Source organism: Myodes glareolus, chromosome 11, assembly GCF_982192425.1.
Source record: "Myodes glareolus chromosome 11, mMyoGla1.1, whole genome shotgun sequence".
Lineage (NCBI taxonomy): Eukaryota > Metazoa > Chordata > Mammalia > Rodentia > Cricetidae > Myodes > Myodes glareolus.
Genome location: NC_142036.1, coordinates 54,958,470 through 54,985,213, shown reverse-complemented (window position 1 = coordinate 54,985,213; position 26,744 = coordinate 54,958,470). Strand labels below are relative to the sequence as shown.

General features: G+C 42.4%; 2 protein-coding genes across 6 annotated transcripts; one reads left to right on the top strand and one right to left on the bottom strand.

Moving 5' to 3' along the window:
- Window positions 1–3,112: 3,112 nt before the first annotated feature.
- On the top strand, window positions 3,113–15,082 carry Tomm20l (translocase of outer mitochondrial membrane 20 like). Its single transcript, XM_048415496.3, has 5 exons — window positions 3,113–3,430; window positions 3,551–3,594; window positions 8,993–9,071; window positions 13,888–14,030; window positions 14,916–15,082. Exons 1-5 carry the CDS (start codon window positions 3,295–3,297, stop codon window positions 14,967–14,969), a joined length of 456 nt encoding a protein of 151 aa, XP_048271453.3. The 5' UTR covers window positions 3,113–3,294; the 3' UTR covers window positions 14,970–15,082.
- Timm9 (translocase of inner mitochondrial membrane 9) lies at window positions 15,031–26,669 on the bottom strand. 5 transcript variants are annotated; one of them, XM_048415501.3, is made up of 5 exons: window positions 26,176–26,669; window positions 22,105–22,194; window positions 17,995–18,059; window positions 17,252–17,347; window positions 15,031–15,467 (listed from the first exon to the last, which is right to left on the bottom strand). In XM_048415501.3, exons 3-5 carry the CDS (start codon window positions 18,031–18,033, stop codon window positions 15,417–15,419), a joined length of 186 nt encoding a protein of 61 aa, XP_048271458.1. In that variant the 5' UTR covers window positions 18,034–18,059; window positions 22,105–22,194; window positions 26,176–26,669; the 3' UTR covers window positions 15,031–15,416. The 5 variants fall into 5 exon arrangements, with proteins under 5 accessions (XP_048271458.1, XP_048271459.1, XP_048271457.1 ...); XM_048415502.3 differs by having other exon boundaries at window positions 15,031–15,464; window positions 26,176–26,665; XM_048415500.3 differs by having other exon boundaries at window positions 15,031–15,482; window positions 26,176–26,664.
- Window positions 26,670–26,744: the final 75 nt, after the last annotated feature.

Genomic DNA, 26,744 nt, shown 5'->3' with positions numbered 1-26,744 from the left:
ACAGAGCTAAGCCATTTCTTCTGACTTCCAAATCCATTATTTGTTCCCATGGTAGCGTTACTTTTTAGTTTTTTGAGGCAGGATCTCTCTACATAGCCCTACTATCCTGAAACTCACTGTGGAGGCCAGGGCTGGTCTTGAACTGACAGACATCCTCCTGCCTCTGCCTTCTGACTGCTGGGGTTAAATGCATTCATTCCCCCAACCCCTGCTCTTTGACTTCCTTTCTTAGGAAAGATGGTTTGCTAGGCCAGGACCCTCTCAGAGCATCGGCAACCTGAGCTCTCGAGATGCAGGAAGAATTGCCATGCTATCTTTAGGGGCTAGTTAGGTTCGTTGTTTGGGGCTTGTTGACGTTGTTTTCTTTTCTGTGTATGTGTAGTGTATGCATATGTATGTCCATGTGTGCATATGTGTACAGAGGCCAGAGAAGGTCCTTCTGTGTCCTGCTCTGTCTGCCTTATTCCTTTGACACCGGGTCTCTCGGCCTGAACCTAGGTTGGTGGCCAGCAAACCCTAGCAATCATTCCTGTCTTCAGCCCTCACGTGGTGCTATGGATGCACACACTACCCTGTCCAGCTTTCTCTGTGGGTGCTATGATCCAAACTCAGGTCTTCCCACTTCCACAGCAAGGATTCTTACCCAGTGAGCCATCTTTCTTTCTTGAGACAGGTCTTCACTGTGTAGCCCTGTAGTTTTATTTATTTATTTATTTATTTTAATATTTATTTATTTATTTCTTATGTATACAACATTCTGCCTCCATATATGCCCGTACACCAGAAGAGGGCGCCAGATCTCATTACAGATGGTTGTGAGCCACCATGTGGTTGCTGGGAATTGAACTCAGAACCTCTGGAAGAGCAGCCAGTGCTCTTAACCACTGAGCCATCTCTCCAGCCCCAGCCCTGTAGTTTTAAACTCAAATTCCTGCCTCATCTTCGTAAATGCTGGGATTACAAGCATGAATCATTAAGCACAGCCAATTTTTATCTTTTAATTTCTTGTTACTTTCTATTATTTATATTTTCCTTTTAAACTGTCAAATGCTAACATATGATGACCTCACAACTTGGTTGATGGGGAGGGTGAAATTTAGATCATCTGTTAACATTTTCCTAGTATTTTGAATGGCACGCCGACTCACTGTGCTAGCTTGCCTCATTGGCCCAGAAATCACCACTCTACACGTCTTGATGGATTTACTTTCATGTCTTTTGCATTGTGAATAAAAATATACCAAAGTTGAAATAAGAAACATAGTAACTTTTGAAAAACACCAGTAAGGTCTGTGGCAATGGCTCAGTAGGTAAAGATGCTTGCCACCAAGGCTGACAACTTGAGTTGGATCCTGGGATTCACATGGTGAAGGAGAGACCCAGCAGCTCTGACCTTCACACCAACACCTTGGCACAATCATGTGCGCACACACATACACAAATAAGTAAATATAAAAATTGTCTTAAACATCATAGTATTTTTACATTGTTTTTAATCTCAGTGAAAATTACAGAAGGGCTGACTTGGTCTAATATATTTGCATCCAACTTTCCATTCACAGCATGGTGTGTCAGGGGCTGCGGAGGAACTGCTCTGGTCACTAAAACACGGCACACTCCATTACTGCTTCTGAAGTTGCTTCCAATCCATTTCTTCCATCATACTGTCCAACATCATTATGTTGTTTGATGGAGTGGAGCCACAGGAAGATGGAGACAGTGGTGCCCATGAGTAGACCAACATCCAGCCAGTCATAGAACTTTGAAGGTGCTGAAGGACGAAGAGCGGCACCTGCCAGCTGCCCAGGAGCCAGCAGCCACCAGAAGGGACCCCGATGCTGGGGATGTCACCTCATCCCTCTGGTCACTAAAGCTAGCTGTTCTCACTGGCCCGTCTGCTGTGGACAAACAGCATTTCATGTTGATTGGTAGTTACTTCCCATTTTTGAGAATCTTGTTTCCAACCTCTAGCCCTCTTAACCATTAATTACATAAAAATCTGGTAGCATACATTTATGAAACTGGAATATATAGGTCAAAGGGTATGCAGAATTCTAGTCGGCATTTCCTGAAACCTTTTCAGTGATGATGGGAGCATGAATGTAAGTATTTGGGAGGGATTTGGGTAATTATCTTGCTGATACTTCAAGTGCACATAGATTTTTATCAAGGTAGCCCACTTTTAGGAATTCTGTAGTAATTATCATTGTATCTATCAAAAAGGACACAGACAAGTTGTAGCACTGTTTGTAATGAATGAATGCTGTAGCTTATCAGAATGGCCACCGCTGCGGAGTATTTGTTATTTGGTTGGATTATAGCTAATCTTACTCAAGCATTGGTAAAAAAAAAGACCACCCGTAATTTATTTTTATGGCTGCTTCATAACTGTTGTTTTGCTGCTGTTATGAATCGTAATGTAAATATCTGTGCTTTCTGATTGCCTTAGGCGACCCCTGTGAAAGGGTCATTCAACTCCCAAAGGGTTCGTGACCCACAGGTTGAGAACCACTGAACTAGAGGCTGACACAAATTATGAGTACCAGGACTGAAGGAGGTGGCACCATGCAAACAGTGGATATGACCGCTCTCTTGGTTTTAGTGATAGTTTCAGGCTGTAGATGTGTGTCAGAACTTCCTAGTTGTATACTTTAAATATGTGTAGTTCATTGTGTATCAGCCATTTATTTAGAGCTGTTGAACGGGACAGTTAGTATTCAGTGTAGAACCATGCTTTGGGATCTACTGTTTATACAATCTTAGTTTGAAGATGACCAGACCATTATAGGTATCATGGCATACATACATTCAAGCAAAACACCCATTCATATATGTAAAAAGAAAAACAAAATTTAGTTTCTTCTCTTTATCTAGATTATGCTATTTGGGGAAAATCTGACTATTTTGTTGTTTTTGCTAAATAAAACAAACATATAAAAAAACACCAACAGAATAACAATTTTGTTTGCTTGTTGTCTCCTAGACTATTGCTTCCGAATTCTTTCCCTCTCCTGACTTATGGTGGGTGGAGAACTTGGATTGCCAGTGCTCCAGGCACCCAGGAGAGCAGGCTGGCTAGCACTGACTAGTGCTGGCCTGAGATAACCCGCCCTGTCCTGGGACCAACTGAAGCACAAGGGAAACCCAAGCAGCCAAAGTACGCGCAGGTATGCCCTGCCGCGGAAATGGGGCTTGTCTGAAGCCTCGGAATTCCGAGTCCTGTGGCCCTGGGTTCGGGACCCTGGGTTTGCTCACGCGTGGCCTGCCCGCGCCCAACGCTCGCTGGGCAGCCCAATGCCCAGCGTCCGCCTAGGCTTCGGCCTCCTGGCGGCCCTGGCAGCGGGTGGTGCTGTCGCCCTGCTCGGCTACTGCGTCTACCTGGACCGGAGGCGGCGCAGAGACCTGGGGATCCGGTGCTGCCTGCGTGACCGTGAGTGACAGCGCAGCTGGCAGGAGGGAGGGCGGCCGAGCCCGGGGTGGTCCCCAGGTGGCCCCGGGCACTCCGACCCACGCCACTCGGCTCCCAGCCAGCTCGTGCCTGTGTTTGCAGAGAGAAGATCTGGACAGCCCAAGGCCCAGGCGCAGGCCAGGCAGGTGATGTGCAACAGACCCACCAAAGAGCCGTCTAGAAGCCCAAGGGGAGTCCTGCCAGTGCCGGACACCTGCTCTCCAAAGTTTCAATCATTCTATTCTATTCTATTCTATTCTATTCTATTCTATTCTATTCTATTCTATTCTATTCTATTCTATTCTATTCTATTCTTTATTTATTTATTTATTTACAAAGGGGGAGCAAAGAAGGGCAAAGTGGGTCTGATAAGGACACAGTATGAGGGACTGGAGAGATGACTCAGTGGTTGAGAGCACTGGCTGCCTTTGCAGACGGTCAAAATTTGATTCCTAGCGCCTACATGGTGGCTCACAAACTACATCTGTAACCCAGTCCAGGGGATCCAACACCCTCTTCTGACCCCCAAGAGGCACCAGAAATGCGCATGATCAATGATATACATGCTGGCGAAATAGCCATACACAAACAACAAAACAACGTAGTTTTTTTTTTTTTGCACATTTGTTTTGTTTTTTAAAGTATGAACAGGGTCTGATGCACACGTGTGCTTGGGAGGCTGAGACTGGAAAATGGAATTTGAGATTAGCCTGGGCCAAACAAAACACCACCAAAACAGAAAGGCGTCTGTAAAGTAAATGTAGGAACAGGCACTTTGTTACTTGGAAGAAAAAAGACTTGGGCCTTCCCATATCCTCACAGCAGTCAACAAGGAATATGACTGACTAGCTTTTTGTTTTCAGTTGACAAGAGGAGAGTCATATGACCACATATGAAAGTCAGAACACAGCTTGAGGGGTCCATTTTCTCCTACTGTTGGGTCCCAAGTGTCTACTCAGGAGGCCAGGTTTGGCTGAAGGTGCTTTTACTGCTAAGCCGGTTCACCATCCTGGATTAGTCTTTTTATTTATACTTCACTTTTTAACTTTCATGTGTATGGATGTTTTTCCTGCCATGTATGTCTATACATTACATACATACCTGGTGCCTATAGGAGTCAGAAGAGGGCATCTGATCCTCTGGGACTGGAGTGACAGAAGGTTGTGAGCTGACATGTCGATGCCAGGAATTGAACATCTGATAATTTTTAAAAATAATTCAGTCATGTTGGTTATTGACTCAGCTTTAGTTAACTCCCATGAACCCCAAAGTGCAAGAATACCTAACCATCTTTCAGGCGATCAGCCTAGGCCTATTTAAGGTCCAATTATGTGTGAGGCACTAAGGTAGGACTGGCAGAGATACTAATAACAGCGGTGTAAGAATAACCGCAAAGCAAGGCAGTGGACAACACATGTAACAGGATCCAAAGAGAAACAGCACTTTCAGTGTGGAATCAGTACAGTGGCTATTCAGTTTGGTTAAGCTTAGTGTCTAAAATGATCCTTGGCTTCTGGATCTGCAGTGTGAGCAGGTTTGGTGGGGGAATGACACCTTTGCTCTACTCAGCTGCAGCGAGGCGGGCTCCAGGGCGATACGGTGAGCCAGTTATCCTTGTTTGCCAGTTGATCCTGGGTGTTTACTTAGGGAAAGTGGTTTGGGTTGTCAGGGGTGAGCAGGCAGGTACAGATACTCTGTACACTGAACACAGAACAGCTGTGTGCTGGAGAACATGCAGATAGGAGAGCATGCCACGCAATGCCTCTTCTCATGGCCCCGAGGATGGCTCCATTTCAAGCAGAGAGGAAATAGACTCCAGCACATGACAGAGAGACAGCGTTCTGAAAAGAGATGCTAAGATGGGGAATATTGTTGTGACTGGCTCTTTTGGAAAATGCAATTTTTTCTACATAAAGCTTTGGGGTTGTTGCCGAGTCTGGAATGATATTGAATCTGGAGCATGGTATCAGGGATGCCTTTAGGACTGAAGGTGCTACACATGTGTAACGATGCAAAACAGGGAATATGCCAGGCCTGATCAGTAAGTTAGTTTAGTGAAGGAGTCACCATGCTGAACTGTCTGGTGAAGCAGAGCTGAGTAGGACAGGATCCGAGAGGACTTACTCTGAAGCTCGCGCTACGGGATCCAGATATAATGAGGAAGTCAGTGCTGATTTCTGGGCATCTTTAAAGAATAAAAGGAAGAAAAACCCAGAGAAACAAAACCCTTAGATGGATCAGGCATGGGTCTGTTAGAAGGATTAGAAAAAAGAATAAGGCCAGGCACTGGTGCACACCTTTAATCCCAGCACTTGGGAGAACAGAGACAGGCAGATCTCTGTGCGTTTGAGGTCAGCCTGGTCTACAGAGTGAGTTCCAGAAGAGCCAGGGCTGTTACAGAGGAACCCTGCCTCGAAAAACCAAAATAAAAGAAAATAAAAGAGAGAGAGAAAATACGTTATTTCGGCAGCATAGGGAGTAGCAATAGAAACCACAGTCGCTGGTGATGGAAGCGGCGGCTGGCTAGAGCAGAGGGAGCCTACCTGGGAAGGACAGGCAGTTCATGCTATCTAGATAGAAGACCAACACAAGAACAACAAGAACAGAAAAGGAAAAAGTCAGAGTATTTATTGATTTGTAAGGAAGCAGCCAGGGAGTGTTGGAGGAACAGAGCATGTATGTGAAGGTGTCCTTTCCTGACCAGGTTCACTTGGGCAGGGTCTAACTGATACAGCCTGTGTCTTCCTCTGTATCCTTGGTTGTTGCCCTTGCATTGTGTGTGTGTGTGTGTGTGTGTGTGTATACTATTTGACTTTTCCTTATTTATTAGACTTGGCTTCTCACAGCCTTGTCTGTGTTTCACCCTTCATTGACTTGTATCTAGAACAGCATCTGGCACATTGTATTTGTCCATTTGTCCAAGTACAAGGAGACAAATGGGAAGCAGCAGTACCCAAGGCATGCTGTGAAGAGATAGCTGAGTGGAATTCTGGTGTCATCTTGGAAGATTTTGAATGAGTAACTGAAAAGTCCATACATTTTTCTCTTTTGGGAAACAGTTGTGGTGGTAACTTATTTCAGAGAATTATTGTGATTACCATTTTTGGTTTTTCGAGACAGGGCTTCTCTGTGTAACAGCCCTAGCTGTCCTGGAACTAGCTCTTGTAGACCAGGCTGGCCTTGAACTCACAGAGATCCGCCTGCCTCTGCCTCCCGAGAATGTTGGGATTAAAGGTGTGCACCACTACCACCCAGCTTGTGATTACCTTTTTATTTTATTTTATTTTTGGTTTTTTCGAGACAGGGTTTCCTTGTAGCTTTGGAACCTGTCCTGAAACTAGCTCTTGTAGACCAAGCTGGCCTCGAACTCACAGAGATCCGTCTGCCTCTGTCTCCGGAGTGTTGGGATTAAAGGTGTACGCCGCCACCATCTGGCATGATTACCTTTAAAAAAAAAAACACTTATTTTGTGTGCATTGATGTTTTACCTGCTTGTATGTCTGTGTGAGGGTGTTGGATTCTGGAGTTACAGACAGTTGTGAGCTGCCATGTGGGTGCTGGGAATTGAACCCGAGTCCTCTGGAAGAGCAGTCAGTGTTCTTAACTGCTGAGCCATCTCTGCAGCCCCATAATTACTTTTTTGCTTTGTTTTGTTTTTCAAGACAGGGTTTCTCTGTGCAACAGCCCTAGCTGTCCTGGAACTAGCTCAATAGACCAGGCTGGCCTCAAACTCACTGAGATCCACCTGCCTCCTGAGTGCTGGGATTAAAGGCGTGCACCACCATTGCTTGACTGATTTCCTTTTAAAAAGACAACTGTGGTGTCTTTATGGTAGATGAGATGGGTAGGTGGAGGGTTAGAGACAGAAAAGCAAGTCTGCATTAGAAATAATGAAAACCCAAATGACTTGAAGTATGATAGACAAAGAAGCAGGGCTTTCAGATGTTTTTTTTTTACATAATTGTTAAAATAACCTTTTCATTGTGTAGATGCATAAACCAAAAGAAATCCTCTCTCTCTGCACCTCTCTGCTAGAGCTTCCTTTCCCTCACACCCATACTCCAGTGGCCCAGCTTTACCTACGGCCAGGAGGAAGGAGAAAGTGCAGAGAATGTGGTGGGCATGTCTGCAATCCTATTGCACTTATTGCACTTAGGGATCTTAGGCAGGATTGTGAGTTCAATGTCAGCCGGGGTTGCATAGCACAACTCTGCCTGAAAAGGGCCGAGAGAACACTCAGTAGTGTTCGCCGAGCAAGTGTGAGGACCTAAGTTTGAGCCCCAGAACCTACACTGACAAACAAAAAAAAATCAAGAACATGTGGCATGTACCTAAAATACCAATGCTTGGGGAAGTAGAGATAGGCAAATCCCTATCTCAAAAACCAAGGTGGAATTCAGCAGTGGTGGTGCAAGCCTTTATCCCAGCACTCAGTTCAAGGCCAGCCAGGTCTATAGAGTGCATTCTAGGACAGTCAGAGCTAAACAGAGAAGTTCTGTCTCAAAAAACAAATAAAACAAAACAACAAACCCCCACACAAAACAAAACAAAAAAACCCTACATCGTGTCAATACCAAGGTCTGCTACTAAAAGAGACAAGAGTGGCTGCCAGCATCTCAATCTAACTGATGCTGTGCTTTTTTTCTTGCCACCTGAAGTTGTGCAACTCCATTTTAGAAATTGATTAGAGAAACATTTGTCACCCATGGGATTTAGAGATCAGAGGTGACTTTTATGTTCTTTGAGATAGAACCTCATCTTGTAGTCTTGGCTGGTCTGGAACATTCTGAACACAAAGTTCCATCACCTGTCTTTGCTTCCCAAGTGCTAAGATATATCCACCAGCCTGGCCTAAGAGGCACTTCTTTTTTAAATGTGTGTTTTATTTGTTAAGAGATACTTTTGGACCCTGAAGTCCAACTACCAAGGAGGATTCACCCCAAGAGATCACCCTCACACCACAGTTGATGTAAAAGCAAGAGGATTTAATTAATTCTGTCACGACAGGGTCTTTCAGCATTTGAGAAGCCAGAAAGACCCAAAATGGCTGGTACAGGCTACTTTCAAAGCAAAAAGCCACAGAAACAAGGGGGGGAGTCTGGGGCTTTTCTTTAACTATTATGATTGGCTTATTTAAAAGGCTACTGGCAATGATTGGTCTGAGCTGGGGGGGGGGAGAGCGGTTGCCAGATCAGGTGGGGTAAGGGGGAACATCTGTGGGTTACTTTGACCCCTTCCCAGGGACTGAGTCAAAACATCAGGAACTGAGTCAACACCTAAGGGTTATCTTGCCCCTATTCTGATAACTGAGTTCTATTTGGAGAACATTGACAAGGACTCAGGGAGATGGAAAGTTCCCAACATTTCAGTACGTGTGTGGGTAATTGTTAGATTCCTGGTTCCCAGGGGAGGGGGGAAAGCACTAAGGCTGAGAGGCCTCAGAGTTACTTTAGGGTTCTATAACTTTAAAAGAAAAGATTAATTTCACAGTAACTATGTACTTATATTCATTACTCATCATTACATATTTTATAAATCCTTTAGTTATGGGACCCAGCAAAGGAGAAACTACAAGAATTTTTTTTGCAAGAGGTACAAATGGGAAAACTTTGTTTAGCTAGAGGTAAGAATAAAAACATTCTAAGTTTTTGATTGTTTGTTTTGACTTTTTGTTGTTGTTTTCCCACCAGGGTCTCACCATGTAGCCCTGTCTGGTCTGGAACTCATTTTGTAGATCATGCTAGCCTCAAACTCAGAGATCCACTTGCCTAATCCCTTTAAACTGGGATTAAAGACATGTGTCACCACATCAGGTATTTTGTAAATTTTAAAATCATTTTTCTTCAGAAAACTATTTAATTAGCTAGGCATGTTGGCATATGCTTATAAACCCAGTACTTGAGAGGCAGAAGCAGGAGGATTCAGTTTGAGGCTAGCCTGAACTATTACATAGAAAGGGAGAGTAAGAAGGAAACACTGGTTAGTATCTAGTATCAGGTAAATTGGCTAGATGTGGTAACCAACTCACTGCAGTTGTAAGAAGCTGTCTCCGAATCTTGTCTTGGTGTTACTGTCCCCACCTCCATGTTAGAATTAGCATTGCTTGTTGAACCTGAAAAGTATGTCAATAGGGAAACCAAGACAAATATCAAGTTTAACTTCATTTAAATATCTCAGTAAATGAGGGGACTGGTGAGATGGTTCAGTGGTTAAGAGCACTGGCTGCTCTTCCAAAGGTCCTGAGTTCAATTCTCAGCAACTACATGGTGGCTCACAACCATCTGTAATATAATCTGGTGCCCTCTTCTGGCCACATGCAAGTGGAACACTGTATACACAATAAATAATCTTTAAAAAAAACTCAGTAGATGAAATTCCTTAATTATCAAATATTGATAATCAAAACTTTTAACCTGAGTATGGTAGAACATACTTGTAATCTCAGAACTCAAGAGGCAGAGTTGAAATACCTGTGAATTTGAGGCTAGACTGGCTACAGAGTCTCCAAAAGATCACCTAAAATGCATTATAAAAATTTTCCTGCTAGAGATGGTGACACATGCATTTAATCCTGAGTTTGGCAGGGAGAGGCAGGAGGATTTCTCTGAGTTCAAGGACAACTTGATCTACCTAGTAAGCTACAGGATAGTCAAACTTTATTTATACTTACTGTGGGGCCAAGAGGGACCTATACTTCATGACCACTTGCTTTAACTTTTACCTAATTCTAGAAGCACCTGAGATCTCAATATTGTTAGTGACGGTAGGTGATATGCGCTCTGTATGAACAGTGTATGTAGCAATGACTTCTTAATTTCGGTGCTGAGTACAACCAGGGAAAGGGATCTGCTGTGAGTTAGATCACTGATAGTGATGGAGAGTAAGCTTTACATTTATTAAGTAAAATGTATTTTCTGTAGCACAAATTCTAATTGTTCTTAATAATAAAAACCTGGAATAAGATATAGGGGTGAAAGCTGAACAATCAGAGTAGCAGAGTAGCCAACCACTAGAGTACTTCCTTCTACCAATGCTCAGCCCGAAGGGGCGATCCTGTCTCCACAAATCCGCAGACTGCATTGAGCTCCTGTCTCCTCCTGCTTTATATTCCTCTCTCTATCCAGCCATATCACTCTTGTCTCCACCTCCCTAGTGCTGGGATTAAAGACGTGGGATCCCAAGTGCTGGGATCACCTTTGTGTGAGTTCTGTTTCTTTTAGACAGAGACAATCTCATAGCTGGGATCACTTTTGTGTGAACTCTGTCTCTTTTAGACAGATTCAATCTCCTGTAGCTCAGTGTGGCCTTGAACTCACAAAGATGCCTCTTTCTCCTGAGCGCTGGGATTAAAGGTGTGTGCCACCCCTGCCTGGCCTCTATGGGTAACTGTTGGTTTACCTCTGAACTCTGATCTTCAGGCAAGCTGTTAGATCACACACGATCAGTACGTTATTTTCCTCAAGTTTCACAATCTCCCTGCATATCACATCACCTGTTTTTTTCTTTTTAATTTACTTATATCTGTGCAGATGCCACACCACATGCATGTGCATGCTCAAAGGACAGAAGGGGAGTCAGATCTGGAACTGGAGTTACTCAAGGCTGAGCCACTGTGTGGGTGCTGGGGATTCAAACAAGGTCCTCTGGAAGAGAAACCACTGCTCTTAACCACTGAGCCATTTCTCCAGCCTCCAGATAGTCTTTCTTTTTCTTTTTCTTTTTTTTTTTCATTTTTTTTTTGTAAATTTTATTAAATTATAAAAGTTTCCATTTCCGCCCCCCCCTCCCATTTTTTTCATTTTTTGAGACAAAGTTTCTCTGTAGCTTTGGAGCCTGTCCTGGAATTAGCTCTTGTAGACCAGGTTGGCCTTAAACTCACAGAGATCCACCAGTCTCTGCCTCCCAAGTGCTGGGATTAAAGCCGCCACCACCGCCTTGGATAGTCATTTTTTTAAAGATTTATTTATTATGTATACAACATTCCTCCTGTATGTACACCTCCATGCCAGGAGAGGGCACAGATCTCATTACAGATGGTTATGAGCCATTAAATGGTTGCTGGGAATTGAATTCAGGACCTCTGGAAGAGCAGCCAGTGCACTTAACCTCTGAGCCACCTATCTCTCCAGTCCTCAGTCATTTTTAAATGAACTAAAATTCAACTTTAATGAAGTCAGAACTGACATGATTATATATCAAGAGTAACTTTACATAAGCTAGTGGAAGTTATGCTAAACATCTCCATTTCTTTATGAAGTCCCAGTGCAATTTTAAAAAATTATTTAATGTGCACTGGCATTTTGCCTGCATGTGTGTTATGTGTGAGTTGCCATGTGGGTGCTGGGAATTAAACCCACATCCTTTGGAAGAGAAATCAATGCTCTTAACCACTGAGCCATCTCTCCAGCCCCTGCAATCTTTTTATTCATAATTCTGTGTACTTTTCCTAAACAGGAGTCCTCGAATTGTATAAAGTAGGAGTTCATAAGTTAGGGTACTTGTTAGCTGTGCACGTGCCAACAGTGTAGCTCAGTGGTGAACTTACGTTCAAATCCTGCTACTGCATGGAGGTGACACATTCACATAGAACCACCTGGATCCTTCCTGGACACGGGCAAATTAAAATGGACAAAACCTCCCAAGTTTAGCTTTTATTGAAGATGTGAGGAGTTATAATTTGAATTGTAATTTTTAGTCAAAAGGGGAAAATGTCAGGCTCTTTATGTTAAGAGCTTACTGGACATGAGTGTGCACTGTATGTACATTCTAGGCCTAGGCATGCAGTAGACTATACCAAGTACACTCTTCAGTGTTCACGTGACAATGACATCATCTAATAATGATGTCTCAGAACTGGTGAAATTATTTTAGAACATCTATGGTACTATCACAAAACTACATACTTTTATCACATTTTATTCCCAAAGAGCTATCATGTGTTAGTTTAAGCTTCTAGGTAGGTAAGGTACAAATTTGGGAATGATTGAGACAAAAAATGCAAACAATTTTTTTTTAGCTTCCCAAAAGTGGCTTAGAGTCCTGCGGTGGTAGTGCACACCTTTAATTCCAGCACTTGGGAGGCAGAGGCAGGCAGATCTCCATGAGTTTGAGGCTAGCCTGGTCTACAAGAGTGAGTTCCAGGACAGCCAGGACTATTACATAGAGAAACCCTGTCTTGGAAAAAAAAAAAAGGTTTATAAATCTTTTTTTCATCCAAATGTGTAACTGATGTTATATTAAGCCTTGTTTGGTGCTTTGATAATACAGTTAGTTTTAAAAGTTTAGCCACAGAGGCAGGAGTTCCAGGCCAGCAAAGCTGGCTACACAGTGAGACCTTTCCTCAAAACAACCAAAATGGGGCTGCAGAGATGGCTGCTCTTCCAGAGGACTTGGGTTCCATCCCCAGCACCCACATGGTGGCTCACAACCATCTAACTCTATCCAGTCCCAGGGGAATGCAATGTCCTCTTTTGGCTTCGATACCATGTTTATACTGTGAAGACACAAATGCAGACAACACCTATACACATCAAATACATTAAAAAAAATAGAACACACCAGATGTTCCATCTCTCATACTTTACCAAACATGGATGGTCTACCTCATACTAATGAAGACTACAATATTAAAAAAAACCTTGCATGGCCACCCTCCATGCCCCCAAACAGAGCATTCCCAATGCAAGTGTGCACACCTAAAGTAAACTTGTGTAATCTAATAAATTATTCAGATGCCTAGTGTCCCCCACACCTGCGCTCTTTACTCATCAAAGCCATTAGGTTTGTTTTTTTTTTTTTAGCTTTGGAGCCTGTCCTTGAACTAGCTCTTCTAGACTAGGCTGGCCTCGAACTCACAGAGATCCGCCTGCCTTTGCCTCCAGAGTGCTGGGAATAAAGAAGTGTGCACCCCTTGGCTGATATGTATTTACGTTTTAATGCTTGCTGCTTTCTTCATAATTTGTAGAATATACATTTTAAAGAGTATTAAAATTTTGCCTAAAGTCTGGAGAGATGATCAGCAGTTGGAGTGCCTACTGTTCTGCTACAGACAGAACACTAGTTAGCCCCTAAGAGGCCCCAGTTCTAGTCCCAACCAACATTTACATCGGGTGCCTCACAACCATCTGTAATTCCAGTTCCAGAAGGTCAGGTGTGGTGGTGCACATCTTTAATCCCAATGCTCAGGAGGCAGAGGCAGGAGGATTTCTGTGAGTTTGAGGTCAGCCTGATCTACATAGCAAGCCAGGACTACATAAAGACCCCACTTCAAAACAAACAAAACTAGTTTCAGGGAATCGGACTTCTTTTCTGGCCACTACAGACATTGTACTCGTGTACATACTCATAGACCACTCCCTGTAATTATTAAAAACAATAATTTTTTGAAATAAAAACCCTTTCAATTTCTTTCTTGCTTAACATGTACCAATCTGTTTCAGGAGAGCACGGAATAGGGGTTGAACATCTCACCAATGCCCTTTTAGTGTGTGGGCAACCCAAGGAACTCCTGACGTTTTACAAACACATACTCCCTCCTGAGGTATTTCAGATGCTACTGTACAGAATTCCCCTTATCTGCCAGGTGAGCAAGTACTTAATTATCCTTGTGAAACCTTATATAACCAAGGGAACTTGATTACAGAGAAATAATGATTATGGTTGTGAACTTCCCAAGGTTCTCAAGTAATATCTATTTCTGGTTCTACTCTTTCATTAAAGTAAGACTAGCTAATTTTCTGTGTTCTATTATAGCGAATTTATGTACTTTGTATGTGTTTCAACATTTCAATTTTAAAGCAGAATGATACTTGTCACTAATGTTAACACAGAAATAGCTTTGTAAACCTAACATACAGGGCTAACAGTGCTCTGCAATGTGACTTTAGACTGGTAGCAGATAAGTGCATTTAGAAGCTCTTCCTTTTGCCAGTTTGGGTAAAACAAAAACAAAGTACTTAGACTTACTCGTTAGAATTTTCTGCAAATGTTGAATCTGCTTCAGAATTTATTAGCCATAAGATACAAATTCAACTCTGGTTCATTTTACTCAACTGGTCACATTGGCTGTATGTTATTTCTACTCAAACCATTCATGTTGGGGTGTGTGTATGTGCACGCGCACAGGCACCGTGGCATATGGGTGAAGGGCAGGAGGTAACTGGGTAGTCAAAGTTCTCTTTGCACCACGTGGTTGCTGCTGATGGAACTCAGGCTATCAGGCGTGGTACCAAGTGTCTTTAGCTGCTGAGCCCTCACTAGCCTGGACTCGGTTTTTAAACAAATTGTAAGGCTGTATTAGAGCATACAGTCATAAACGTTTCTGAGCTAGTCTCAAAAGGGATGTTGCCTAAGGGTCTTTAAAGTGCAGCCAGAATAAAACGTGCACTATCTAATGTGATGAAAGCAGCAAGGAAGAGTACCCATGCCTTGGAATGACTAGCATGTAACTGTTTTGTGTATTTACCAGCAACTTGAGGCAGACATGTATGAACAGAAGTACTTGAAGGATGATCCTGACTGAAGCATCTCAACACATCACAGCCCAGACAGAATAGTGTGTTCTGTACAGTAAAAACAACCGCTCAGTGATACTTTCATTTATTTTACTTCTGGTAATAAACTTTTTCTATCTCATACATGATTGGACACGTTTTGTTTTTAAAATTAACAGTCACAAAGAAAGAAACAGTGGTTTATTTTTGTATCAAGGTGACCACGCAGCTGAGTCTTAAGGCTCAACAACACTGCATCATCTTACCATTTCACTCAACAGTAAGGCCTTCTGTTTGATTCTTTCTGGTGAACAGTGATTTTGGTTTCTTCGGTGGTTTCCATTGGTCAGGTAGTCACGACAGATGGCTGACCACCACTCCTGCTGTGCTTCAGGGGATTCTCCCAGACGAAGCCTCATTTCCAGTGCCGCAGCTGCTGGCAATCTTTCAGTGCACATCGGTGCCTTGGCACTTTTCTACCGGGGCTGGCCCAGGAGTCCTGCTTTGGCTGCCAGGGCTTCATTCTGCTGAATATGATATTCCTGAAATCTCATGGATATTCTCTGTGTCATTTTTAAATATTTCTGTAAGCAATGTTCTGAACAGGTAACCTAGAAATACAAGGGGAAGGTCCAAAAGGCAACACAAAAATAAACATTCTTGTATTCTAAAGGAGCCACCACTGGGAACTTTGCTATTCTTTAGGTAGATCTGCAAATTAAATGCTATCCTTGGCTTGCAATAATCATAGCTTTAAACTGTTTATGCTTTCATCCACTGGCTAGAACTAAAGTTTATGAATTCCCTACTAGTCTGCAGGCACAGAAGCAATGGTGTGCCCTGCCTTCATGAAAGGTCTGGACCAGATTTCCTACAAACTCAAGGTCCAAATGTATACCCAGTAGAAGGTTTCTTCCTTTGTTAATGAGAAACTTGTTTCTGCATATTCTTAATTCACAACCTTTACTTTTCTCTTGAGCAAGGTCTTGTTATGCAGTCAGGACTGGTCTGGAATACCAGAATCTTCTGCCTCAGCCTCCCAAATGCTAGGGTTCCACGCATGCTTAACCTCACCTACCATCAACCCTTTTCTTTTTACTATCTCTGAAGTGACCCAGACTCACATGCAGACCCTAGAGTATAACCTATATGTGTATATATATGTAAATGGATAACTGCAGGTAATACAAAGCTTCACAAGAGAAGTTAACATTAGGTGGTAAGAATGGATGGATAATCTATTTAGTGTTTCTTGTGGAAAAAAAAGAAAAAAAAAGAACGGATGGATTGTGGGCAAAAGGACACATCTCAGTCATGAATGAGGGTAATAAAGCTATTTTTTTCCCCAATTTTAACCTGTCAAAATTTTAATTTTTTTCATGATAGATCTGAGTTCAAGTTTCTGGATATTCAGATAGCAAGAATCACTTTTGCCTGGGAAAGGATCTGGCATGTGCTGTTCCTCTGAGGCAGGGACTGAAAGTTGGGTTTGTTCTTCAGTCCCACTGACCATCTGTGCAGTGGGAACCTGACATGACTGGTCACTGAATATATCTATCCCATTTTGAAAAAGGGACTTTAAAAAATTTTGTTATGGAGAGGGGCTTTACAATTAATTTTCATCCTTTTTCCTGCTTAAAATTATATCAAAACATTCTACTTAGTGTTACTTAATATGGAAATTTTATTGCTATAGATAAAGTATCACAGGATCAACTCCATTGTCTACAAGTATAAAATTGGCAAGGAATAGCTAAAACGTATTTCTTTAAAAAAATGAGTATCATACTTGGTATCTCCTAAACTTTGTAATTTAAATTATCTAATAAATTAGATTTTGGCACGAATGTTTACTGACTTCTCAACTGGAAGAAGTGTGTCACTCTCAGCAGATACACAAACATCTTTATAAGGACACTCAAAGTTGAGATGCCGATTAGACTGGGCTTCGGTGGTGCACACGTGAGCTATGTGCCACCACATTCCCACTCCCCTTTCTAAAGCCAATCTAGAGTCTCAGGGCCAGAGCAGAGCTGGGCCAAGCTTCTTTAGCACTGTCACCTAAAGAACATGTGCTGTGGAACCCCACTTTGGCCATCCCATACTTAGCCTATGAAAAGTCTGCCGATGCAGTGTGACCATCAAGTTCCATGCGGCATCACTAATCTTGGTGCCGTGGGTCATGACTGATTGGTTCCTCTAAGCAATGGCATGTAAATGGTGGCCCGGTCAGTAGGAACAAAGGAAATGCTTGGGCGGAGCCTGTGGTTTCTGACTCCCAGGGAAGTTTCAGTGAGCGACCTTTGCATACCTCCTCAGGTTTCACCTCTCTCGTGGTGAAGTCTTTGACACAGTCCAGAAAGCAGCTTTCCGTGAGTCTGTTGTAGGTTCCCAGGAACTCCTTAAACTGGAAACAAGAGGTGTTTTAAGACCCAGCTTTCCAGCCAAAATGACTGGAGACTTCGGATATTCAGACAATTAGCCTGGCGCACCGTTTCTTCCACCCCTTCCTCATCTGGAGTCTTCTGCTGACTTAAGTAGCTTTAATGCACAACATACGGTCTTACTTTCTAGTTGTACTGTTCTCCTCACCTGTTGTCCAACTCAGTTTTTACAGCCAGCTACAGAGGAGTGATGTCTGATATCCTGGCTACTGAAGAGGCCGAGGATAAGGATCACCTGAGTCTAAAGGCCTAGAAGCCCAAAAGACAACATAACAAGATGCTTTTGCGGCCTCAAAAACAAAGCAGAAAATGCTTTGCCAACCAAACATACATTTTAATGTTTTAAAATATGGTTTGAGGGCATGTATTCTTTGTTTTGAGTAAAAATTTAATTCATGATAATTCTACCCACAAGCATGTAGCCCAGGATGGCCCATCTCTACTGCCCTTTGAGATAGTATCTCTACATAGCCCAGCTGTCCTAGAAGTCACCATGGAGACCAGACGGTCCTTGAACTCTGAGAGATGAGCTTGCCTCTGTCTCCTGAGTGCTGGGATTAAAGATGGGCAACACCACATCTAGCCAAGATCCTTAATTATAGTGCCTTACCTGTTTTATCTGGTCAGATTCTGGTATCTGTGCAGCCATATTCTTTCAGTATGTTTATTAATCACCTGATTTCAAAGTTAAAAAAATACTTGTCAATTCATAAATTATTTTTAAGACACCCAAAGAGATAGCTGTTTATATTTTATAAATTTCTAATTGTATATAATCATAAACCATCCATAATCTCACAGATGAATCCTTTGTGTGCTTTCTGTTTTATAGACTTCAAACTGGAGACACTGGCAACCTCCAAATGTGACCAATAAAAAACAAGATGCCCTCAAAACCTAGTCTCATCAAAACATCAACAACAAAATCAGCAAAAGAAATGTATATATCCGTATATATGTGTATATGTATATACACACACAATATCTATCTGAACTACCGTACTAGCAAACACTATCGTTAAAAATGAAGAGAAAACAACAAAAATTCCAATGGTCCACATCCCTGCCATCATATCATTAGCTTAAGCCAGATGGGAAGCCTAGACTTTACCCTCCAGAGGCTTCAATGAGCTACTCTTATACTTGTACTAGGGTGGTGTCAAGAGAAGGCGAATAAAACAGGATTTCATTCCCAACAGCAGGGATAGGACAAGACAACAACATATCAGTAGAAACCTATAAGAGACTGGCAGGACTAAAGTACCTGTCCTCTCTGCAGCACTATCAAAAGGCCTGGCTGAGATTCAGGATTGCATTCCTACCCTTCTCCCCGCGGTGAATAGGAGAGGCCACATAGGGAGTGGTAATGAGGCACATTATAACTCCCCTCAGTCAGGGAGATACATAATGATTGATAGGTCTCCTATTTGGCCAAAGGCATAAACTTAGAAATTCAAGCAGCACAGACTCAATGAACTCCACATTAATATAAAATTATAGTCCTCCAGCCCCCGGAAAAAGTATTTTTTTTTTTTTGTTTTTGTTTTTCCTTGTTGAGATACTTGTTTCCCCTTGAGACAAGGTTTCACTGTGTAGCTTGGCTTGTCTCAAACCCATGTTCCTCCTGCCTTGGCTTCCTGAGTGCTGGGGATTATGGGATTCAACCCACATTCCTATTGGAAGACAATACTTGTTAGTAAGACTGTAAGCAAGCAGCTGAGTGTCATGTCTGAGTAATCCCAGTATTTGGGAGGTGGAGTGGAGGCAGGAGGATCAGCTTTGTAAAATCAAGGCCAGCCTGGTCTTCTTCTGTTTTTTAAATATTTATTTAACTTTATTTTTTTATTTTATGTACATTTTGTATCACAAATGTGTCAGATTCCCTGGATCTGGAGTTACAGACAGGTGTGAGCTACCACGTGGGTGCCGGGAACTGAACCTGGGTCCTCTGGGAGAGCAGCTGGTGCTCTTAACCGCTGAGCCATCTCTCCAGCTCCTAGCCTGGGCTTCTTGAGACTCTATTTCAAAAGGCTGTAGACAAAGATATCTGCTAGGAGGTACAAGGAGAACATCACTAAGTGCAGTGAAGCAGGAAAGGGAAATACAACACAAAAAGGCTGGAAGGGGGCACAGATCTAGCCTGGTCTGAGATGACACAAACTCCCAAACAACCTAGAAAGAACTCCGAGAACCAATATGGGAGCCCACAAGGTTTTGGTGACACACAAAAGCCAAACTGCATTTCTACACCTAGCAACAAGCACATCCACAATGCAATTCAATGCAATACTAATGGCCACGATTCCCTTCCAGACAGATTCAGAGGTCACCCTCTCAAAACATGTACAACATTCAGATCTTGAAAACTATAGAAAAAATCAGAACCCCCAAAATGGAGAGGCAGTGACTAGACAACAATAAGATGAACTCAATACTATTTCTGTGGAGTTTTTTGCTTCTTTTTGCTTAGTTTTGGAATAGTTTTGTTTTATTCATTTTTTGCCTCTTTGTTTTGATTTTCGTTTCTCTAGGGGCTTGTTTCTCTCTTTCTCTTGGTTTGTTTTGTTTTTTTTTCAAGCCAGGGTTTCTCTTTGTAAGAGCTCTGGCTGTCCTGGAACTTACAGAGATCCTCCTGCCCCTGCCTCCTGAGTGCTGGTATTAAAGGCATGAGCCACCACAGCCCAGCTTGTTTCTCATTTTTTGAAAAAGAGAAGATAAAGTTGGATAGGTTAAGGAGGTAAAGAAGATTTGGGGGAGACAAAATGGTCAAACTATATTAAATGAAAACATTTCCTTTTTTTTTTTTTTTTGGAGACAGAGTTTCTCTGTAGTTTTAGAGCCTGTCCTGAAACTCACTCAGTATACCAGGCTTGAAGTCACAGAGATCCGCCTGCTTCTGCTCCCGAGTGCTAGGATTAAAGATATCTGCCACTATCAGCTGGCCAAAAATTTTTAATAAAAAAAAGAGGCATTTTATGTTCATAGACTAAAAGACTCAATATAATAAAAACGTCAGTTTTCCCCAAAACTAATATACAAAATGCAAGTCTTACTAAGGTCTCAGCAAGATTTCTTATATAGGTAAGATGGTGTTAATTAATTACTAGAGTAGCTAAATAAAGACTAAACTGGGAGCAATCAATTTACCTGATTTAAAAATAATCAATGGAATGAAAAAAGTCAATTCTAAAAGATTAAATATGATTTTATGAAATACTCTTTTTTTCTTTATTTGGAGACAGAGTCTCACTATGCAGTGCTGACTGAATTGGAACTCATTATATAGAGCAGGCTGGCCTCAAGCCCAGAGATTCTCCTATTTCTGACTCTGAGTTCTGGGATTAAAGATGTGCACCACCATGCCTGGCTGAAATAGTCTTGGAATGAGAGAATTACATGAATGCAGAGCATAGTAGTAGTTGCAGTTGGCTATAGAAGGAAGAGAGTATGGAATAGGAGTGGGTGTTACTACATAAGAGACCTATGAAATAGAAATGTACTGTATCTTGACTATATTGGTATCTGTATCCTAGGTCACCTACACTCTAGCTTTGCAAGATGTTACTCTTGTGCAAAGCTGGATAAAGGGCACGTGTGACTTCTAATGTCACAACTCTATGTGAGGCAGTAATACCCTCAGAATAAAGAGGCTAGAGAAATGCTCGTAAGTCAAGAGTGCTTGCTGGCCTTCCAGATAAGCAGAGTTCAGTTCCCAACACCCATGCCATCGGGCTGCTCACTGGGACCTGTAACTCCAGCTCCAGAGGATCTGGCACCCTCCTCTGGCTGCCAAGAGTATTTGCATACATGAGGCAGACATACACTTTTTTAAGCTACATAAAGAAAGGAAAGTACCTGAAAAGGCCTAAGACTTGGTAATATAATTTGCATAGAAATAAGCAGTAAACGAAGTGACTGTTTGATGAGAACTTTAAAATTTGAGAATAAAACATGTTTGCTTTATTAAGAACACACTGCCAACTGTAAGGCTCATTACAAACCAGACTCGACAGTTGAAGCTGAAAATGACACATCTGATTTCCTTAGAAACTTATATGATAACTAATAATCAAAATTTGGTTTTTTTCCCTATGTCTAACCTTGTGCTTCCTCAGGTTAAAATTCTTGACTTTTTCAGCAACAGGTGAGTAGCATGATACAGCACATCTTTAAATGTGTCAGGGACTGGTACACTGGGAGGTCTCAATCCTCTCACACTCCTCTGTCACTACTGGTGACAATAGGTCTCATGTCGCCCACGCTGTTTACTAGTCAAGGATGATTTTGCTAAGTGCCCAGCTAAGTGATTTTGTTTTGTTTAGTATGTCTTTAACAATCTCCTCCTTTGTGTGTGCCTGTGCATGTGAGTGCAGGTGCCTTCAGAGGCTAGAAGAGGATGAGAGATCCTTGGAGCTGAAGTTGCAGACACCTCTGAAGTGCAGCAAGTGTGTTAACTGTTGAGCCATCTCTCTAGTTCTGGTTATCCTTTTATAGCTGATGCTGATTTCCAGAGACCGCTTCTATTGGCTTGTTATTACAGAGGCAAATATTAAGACAGGGTGACTTTCTGGCTACCCCTGTCATTTGGAGACAATGGACAGCTTTCACTTAGGTCTGAGAATGACGATAGCAACAGCGTTAGTTTTGCGGTTAATCAGCATCTCAGAGAAGCAGAGAACTTAAGAGTAAAGGTAGACTTTATCAGCCAACAAGCGCAAACCTTTTCTGATGCATGAGTTTCTTTTCTGTTCTGGAAAAGGAAGTGCCCCGCCTTTTGCTTGAATGTCTTCAGTGAGGCTTGATTTCTTACCTGAAAATTGAATGCAGTATTATATGACTGCGAAGGCTCTTCTTTTTAATAAAATCTGAATTTCGGTTGGCTAGCTAATTTTGTTTGTTTGGTGTTGTTTATCGAGACAAAGTCTATCAATGTAGACCAGGCTAGCCTTGTACTCAGAGAACTGCTTGCCTCTGCTTCCCTAGTGCAGAAAGCACCTTTACCTGCTCAATTGCTACATGGCTTAAAAATATTTTTAAGCTTGCCTTCATTTATCTCAGTACGCAAACAGGAGGACAACTCTTGGAGCTGAGCTGGTTCTCTCCTTCCACTGTGTGAATGCTGAAATCAAAAGTGTGCACTGCACACCCTACAGTGAATTTATTTTAAAGCCTCTCCATTTTTATTACTAAACTGAATGAAAGGATACATCAGGTTTTCCCTTGTGGGCATAGGAGTCAAACCAGAGCAATGTGCATGCTAGACAAGAGTTCCATCACTGGGTTATATCAGCAGGCCACTTTATCTTTTTACTAAGTGAAATTGGTTTATATAATCCGAAATTTATAGATCATTAGCTATTAAAAAAAACAATGTCATGCTAACCTTAAACTTTTTTTCTGATTCCTCTGAAAACTAAGAAAGATAGCAGTTCAAACAGTATATTTACAGGGGATCACTTTGAGAGTAACAACGCAGGACCACTGAGTCATTCAGACTGTAAAATCCAGGCCTTGCCCCATTACATTTGCACACCTGTAGGAAATGGCAAATAAACTACAATATTCTGCAAATAGCCCCATGTTATAAGTTCTTTTGATTTTGGCTACACCGTCACATTTATTAAGTATATCTATAATTAATATAATAATTAATTATAATTATATAATAACAAGATCATAATTGTGTTATGTTTTTTGAGACACGGTCTCATGAGACCTAAAATTTTCTATGTAGTTCAGGCTGGACTTGAAATTGGGACAGTTAAAAGGGCTGATAGTACAAGTATGGACCACTATGCCCAGCTTGTTATTTATTTCTTCCCTAATACACCTTATTTTTTCTAAATTAATTTTCTTCTCAGAGGCAGGTGGATCTCTGAGTTCAAGGCCAGCCTGGTTTACAGAGAGAGTACCAGGACAGCCAGGGCTACACAGAGAAACCATTCTGAAAAACTCTATTAGTAGTAGTGTTACTCTACTTCTTATAGGCACTGTTGTACAAACTGAAACTAAATCTTAATAATGCTTAAATTTAATTCACGGCAAGTGATTCTTCTGCTGTCCTGGGCCGCTACAATTGTTCCCAGTCCCTAATTCCAAGAGATAAAATTTGTTTCTTACACTGACATCTTACACTGTTTTGACTTTGCTTCATCTATTTTAAACGCCTCTAGCAAGGCTCAATGGGAAAGCTCTAACCTGAGCGTCCTCCAAAATGAGATTAGGAAAGGGTGGGAGCCTCTGTATTCTAGACAGGGTCAGAGCCGAGGGACTCCCGGGACAGAGGCCCCTGTCTGACAGCCAAGGAATATGCTAGGGAACAAGATATACCTCTATAATAATTTAAGAAAAAACTGTCTCTTTTTCATTGGTAAGACAGTCACCATCATAATTAAATGGGTCAACCTACCATCACACAAAATAGGCAAAATTTCCTGAGGTGATGCCTAAGGCACACAGCATCACTTTAGTGGCATCTGGCCTAAAAATATAGGCACTTCCTCTGATCACAAGGGAATAATCAGGAGAATCATATTGCAGAATAACTGAAGACAACTGGATTAGCCTTCAAAAATGCTAGGAGGGGCTAGAGAGATGCTCAGTGGTTAAGAGTACTTGTTGCTCTTGCAACAAGGTTGGTTCCAGTACTCACAGAGCTCACAACTGGCAGTATCAGTTCCAAGGGATTCTACACTCTGCTCTGGCCTCCTCAGGCACTAGGCAAGCACTTGGTGCACATAGACACATACATACAAACATTCCCGCACATAAAAAGAAGCCTTATTTTTAAAATGCTTTAAAGAGTGGATAGCTGATGTAGACTGAGATGTAAGCATGTGTGGACCTTAACTGTATCCTAAATCGGAAAAGGAGATTTTCTTTATGGGGAAGTAATCAGTCCCTGAAAAGAAAGTCAATACACAATTCACTTCAGAAATGAGGTTTATTACAAAAATGGGCCCTGCCCGCTGTGCTGGCTCACATCTTTAATCCCAGCACCTTGGGAGAAGCATTCACTCTTTGTGTTCCAGCACAGTAAGGGCTACATGGTGAGATGGAGAGGGAGAGAGATGGGGGCGGGATGACTATCAAATTCAGCAGAGGAGGAGGGAAGAAGGGAGATAGAGACAGCAGATTACTTCCAGCTGTGGGATCTGGCCTTCTAAAGGCTGAAGGCAGTAGGTGCCTATTCTAACAACAAAGGAATTTTTAAATCTAAATGTTATCTTAGGTGTCTTCTGAGACTGTGTAATGTCTTTTTTTTTTTTTTTTTTTTAAGACAGGGTTTCTCTGTAGCTATAGATCCTGTCCTGGAGTTTGTTCTTTTAGACCAGGCTGGCCTCAAACTCACAGAAATCTGCTTGCCTCTGCCTCCCGTGCTGGGAGTAAAGCACGGGAGGCCGCCCAGCTCTGTGTAATGTCCTTAAAGAGGCACAGAATGAAACAATTAGGGCTAAAATTCATGATGTCCAAGTTATTTGCAAAATATATCTATAGATGTATGGGAGGGGAGAGCAAGGCAGGGGGAGAATAGGGTGGGGGATTTAGTTTATAAAAAAAGTACACAAAAAAATACCCCCCAGCTACTTTTTGTCCAAAGGTTATCAGTGTCTACTTTGAGAGTTCAAGTATCTAAATTATTTTATTATCTTCCACGTGACCCTTTAGATTATTTGCAGGAGGTTTAGTTAGATAAACTGTGGGATTAACTGGCAACTTTTTTGTTTGTTTGCATTGGCTTTTATCTTTGGAATAGGTTTTCTCTGTGTAGCCTTGGCTGTCCTGGAACTCTCTGTATTTCAGGCTGGCCTGGAACTCAGAGATCAGCCTGCCTCTGTCTTCAGAGTGCTGGGATCAAAGGTTGCCACTACACCCAGCGCTAATAGTAGGTAACTTTTAACTCAGTGTTAATCAAAGCTAGAAGCACTTGAGAAAGAATTCATATTGCTTTCCTGATCCAAAGTCTGGCCTCAAGACAAGAACCCTGAAATACTGGAGGATGAGAACAAGACTTCCTGGGGTTAGTCCAGGTTCGGCATTCAATTTCAAATCATGTCAGTTTACTGATTGCTGTTGCTCAGTGCTTTGAAATTAGAAGGGAAAGGTCATCTTTTTTCATATCTAAGCTTTACATAGATTATGGAAGTTAATTCATCTCTAAGGTCTCTTGCAGATCTGACACTGTCATTCTGTCTATTAGCACACTTATACAATCGTGAACCAACATATTAAACCTAAGGGACAACAAGAGAAAATGTAACAGACAAAACTGATCAATCACAAAACTCTAAGTAGCAACAAAAAGAACAAAATAACAGGTTCTTCAAAGGTGAGACTAGAAGGTGGCTTTTTACTCTAGCCTCGTAGAAACGTATACAAGAGATAAAATTTGTTTCTTACGCTGACATCTTACACTGTTTTGACTTTGCTTCATCTATTTTAAACGCCTCTAGCAAGGCTCAATGGGAAAGCTCTAACCTGAGCGTCCTCCAAAATGAGATCAGAAAAGGGTGGGAGCCTCTGTATTCTAGACAGGGTCAGAGCCGAGGGACTCTGGGATTCCCGGGACAGGGGTCCCTGTCTGACAGCCCAAGGTCATCGAGGCGAGCCCCGAGCCCTTCAGTCCCGGGGCCTCGGGTGACAAGGCACCAGGAGAGGTCCGGCCTCCCGCCGTGCCGCGCTGCCGGTTGCGCAGCCCCACGCCCCGCGTGCACGCGGCGGCCCCCTTCCCCGAGCGAAGCCCGCCGCCCCGCCGCCCGCCAACCCGGGGGGCACGGGAAAACGACCGTACTTATCCACAGGCTCTCGCATACGACACCGGTACCGGGCTGAGGGGCTGCGGTGCGCTCGAGTCTGAGATCCGAGGGTCAGCGTGAGGAGGGCGCCGCACCGCTGGGAAGCACAGAACACGTGGGGGCAATGATGTCAAGGAGCGCTTAGACCTGCTGACGCAGATTCGCAGATTCGTAGATTCGTTACACCTGGGAAGATGTAGGAGGAAAAGTCAGTACCCCAAGTGAATTCTAAAATCACCTAAAAATTAACTGGTTTGACGATGTGTTAGACGGTGCTACGTATTGTTCATTTCCTTTTCCACGGCAACCGAATCTGTCGAGTTTCTAGGAAGCCCAGTATACTTAAACCTAGGTCTCTAACCGTCTAGTTACTACAGTGTAAAGAACCCTAGATAAACGAAACGTGTTTATGGTCTGCTCGAGAGTTCTTCAGTCCTCCGGGAAGACCTGATATCGTATCCAAAAATAAACGCGATATGTTGTCTTTAAAATAAAAATAAAATCACATCTCTGAAGTCTTTTACGTTTGGGGAATTTGTTTCCACACGGGCACCTACAGAAGAGC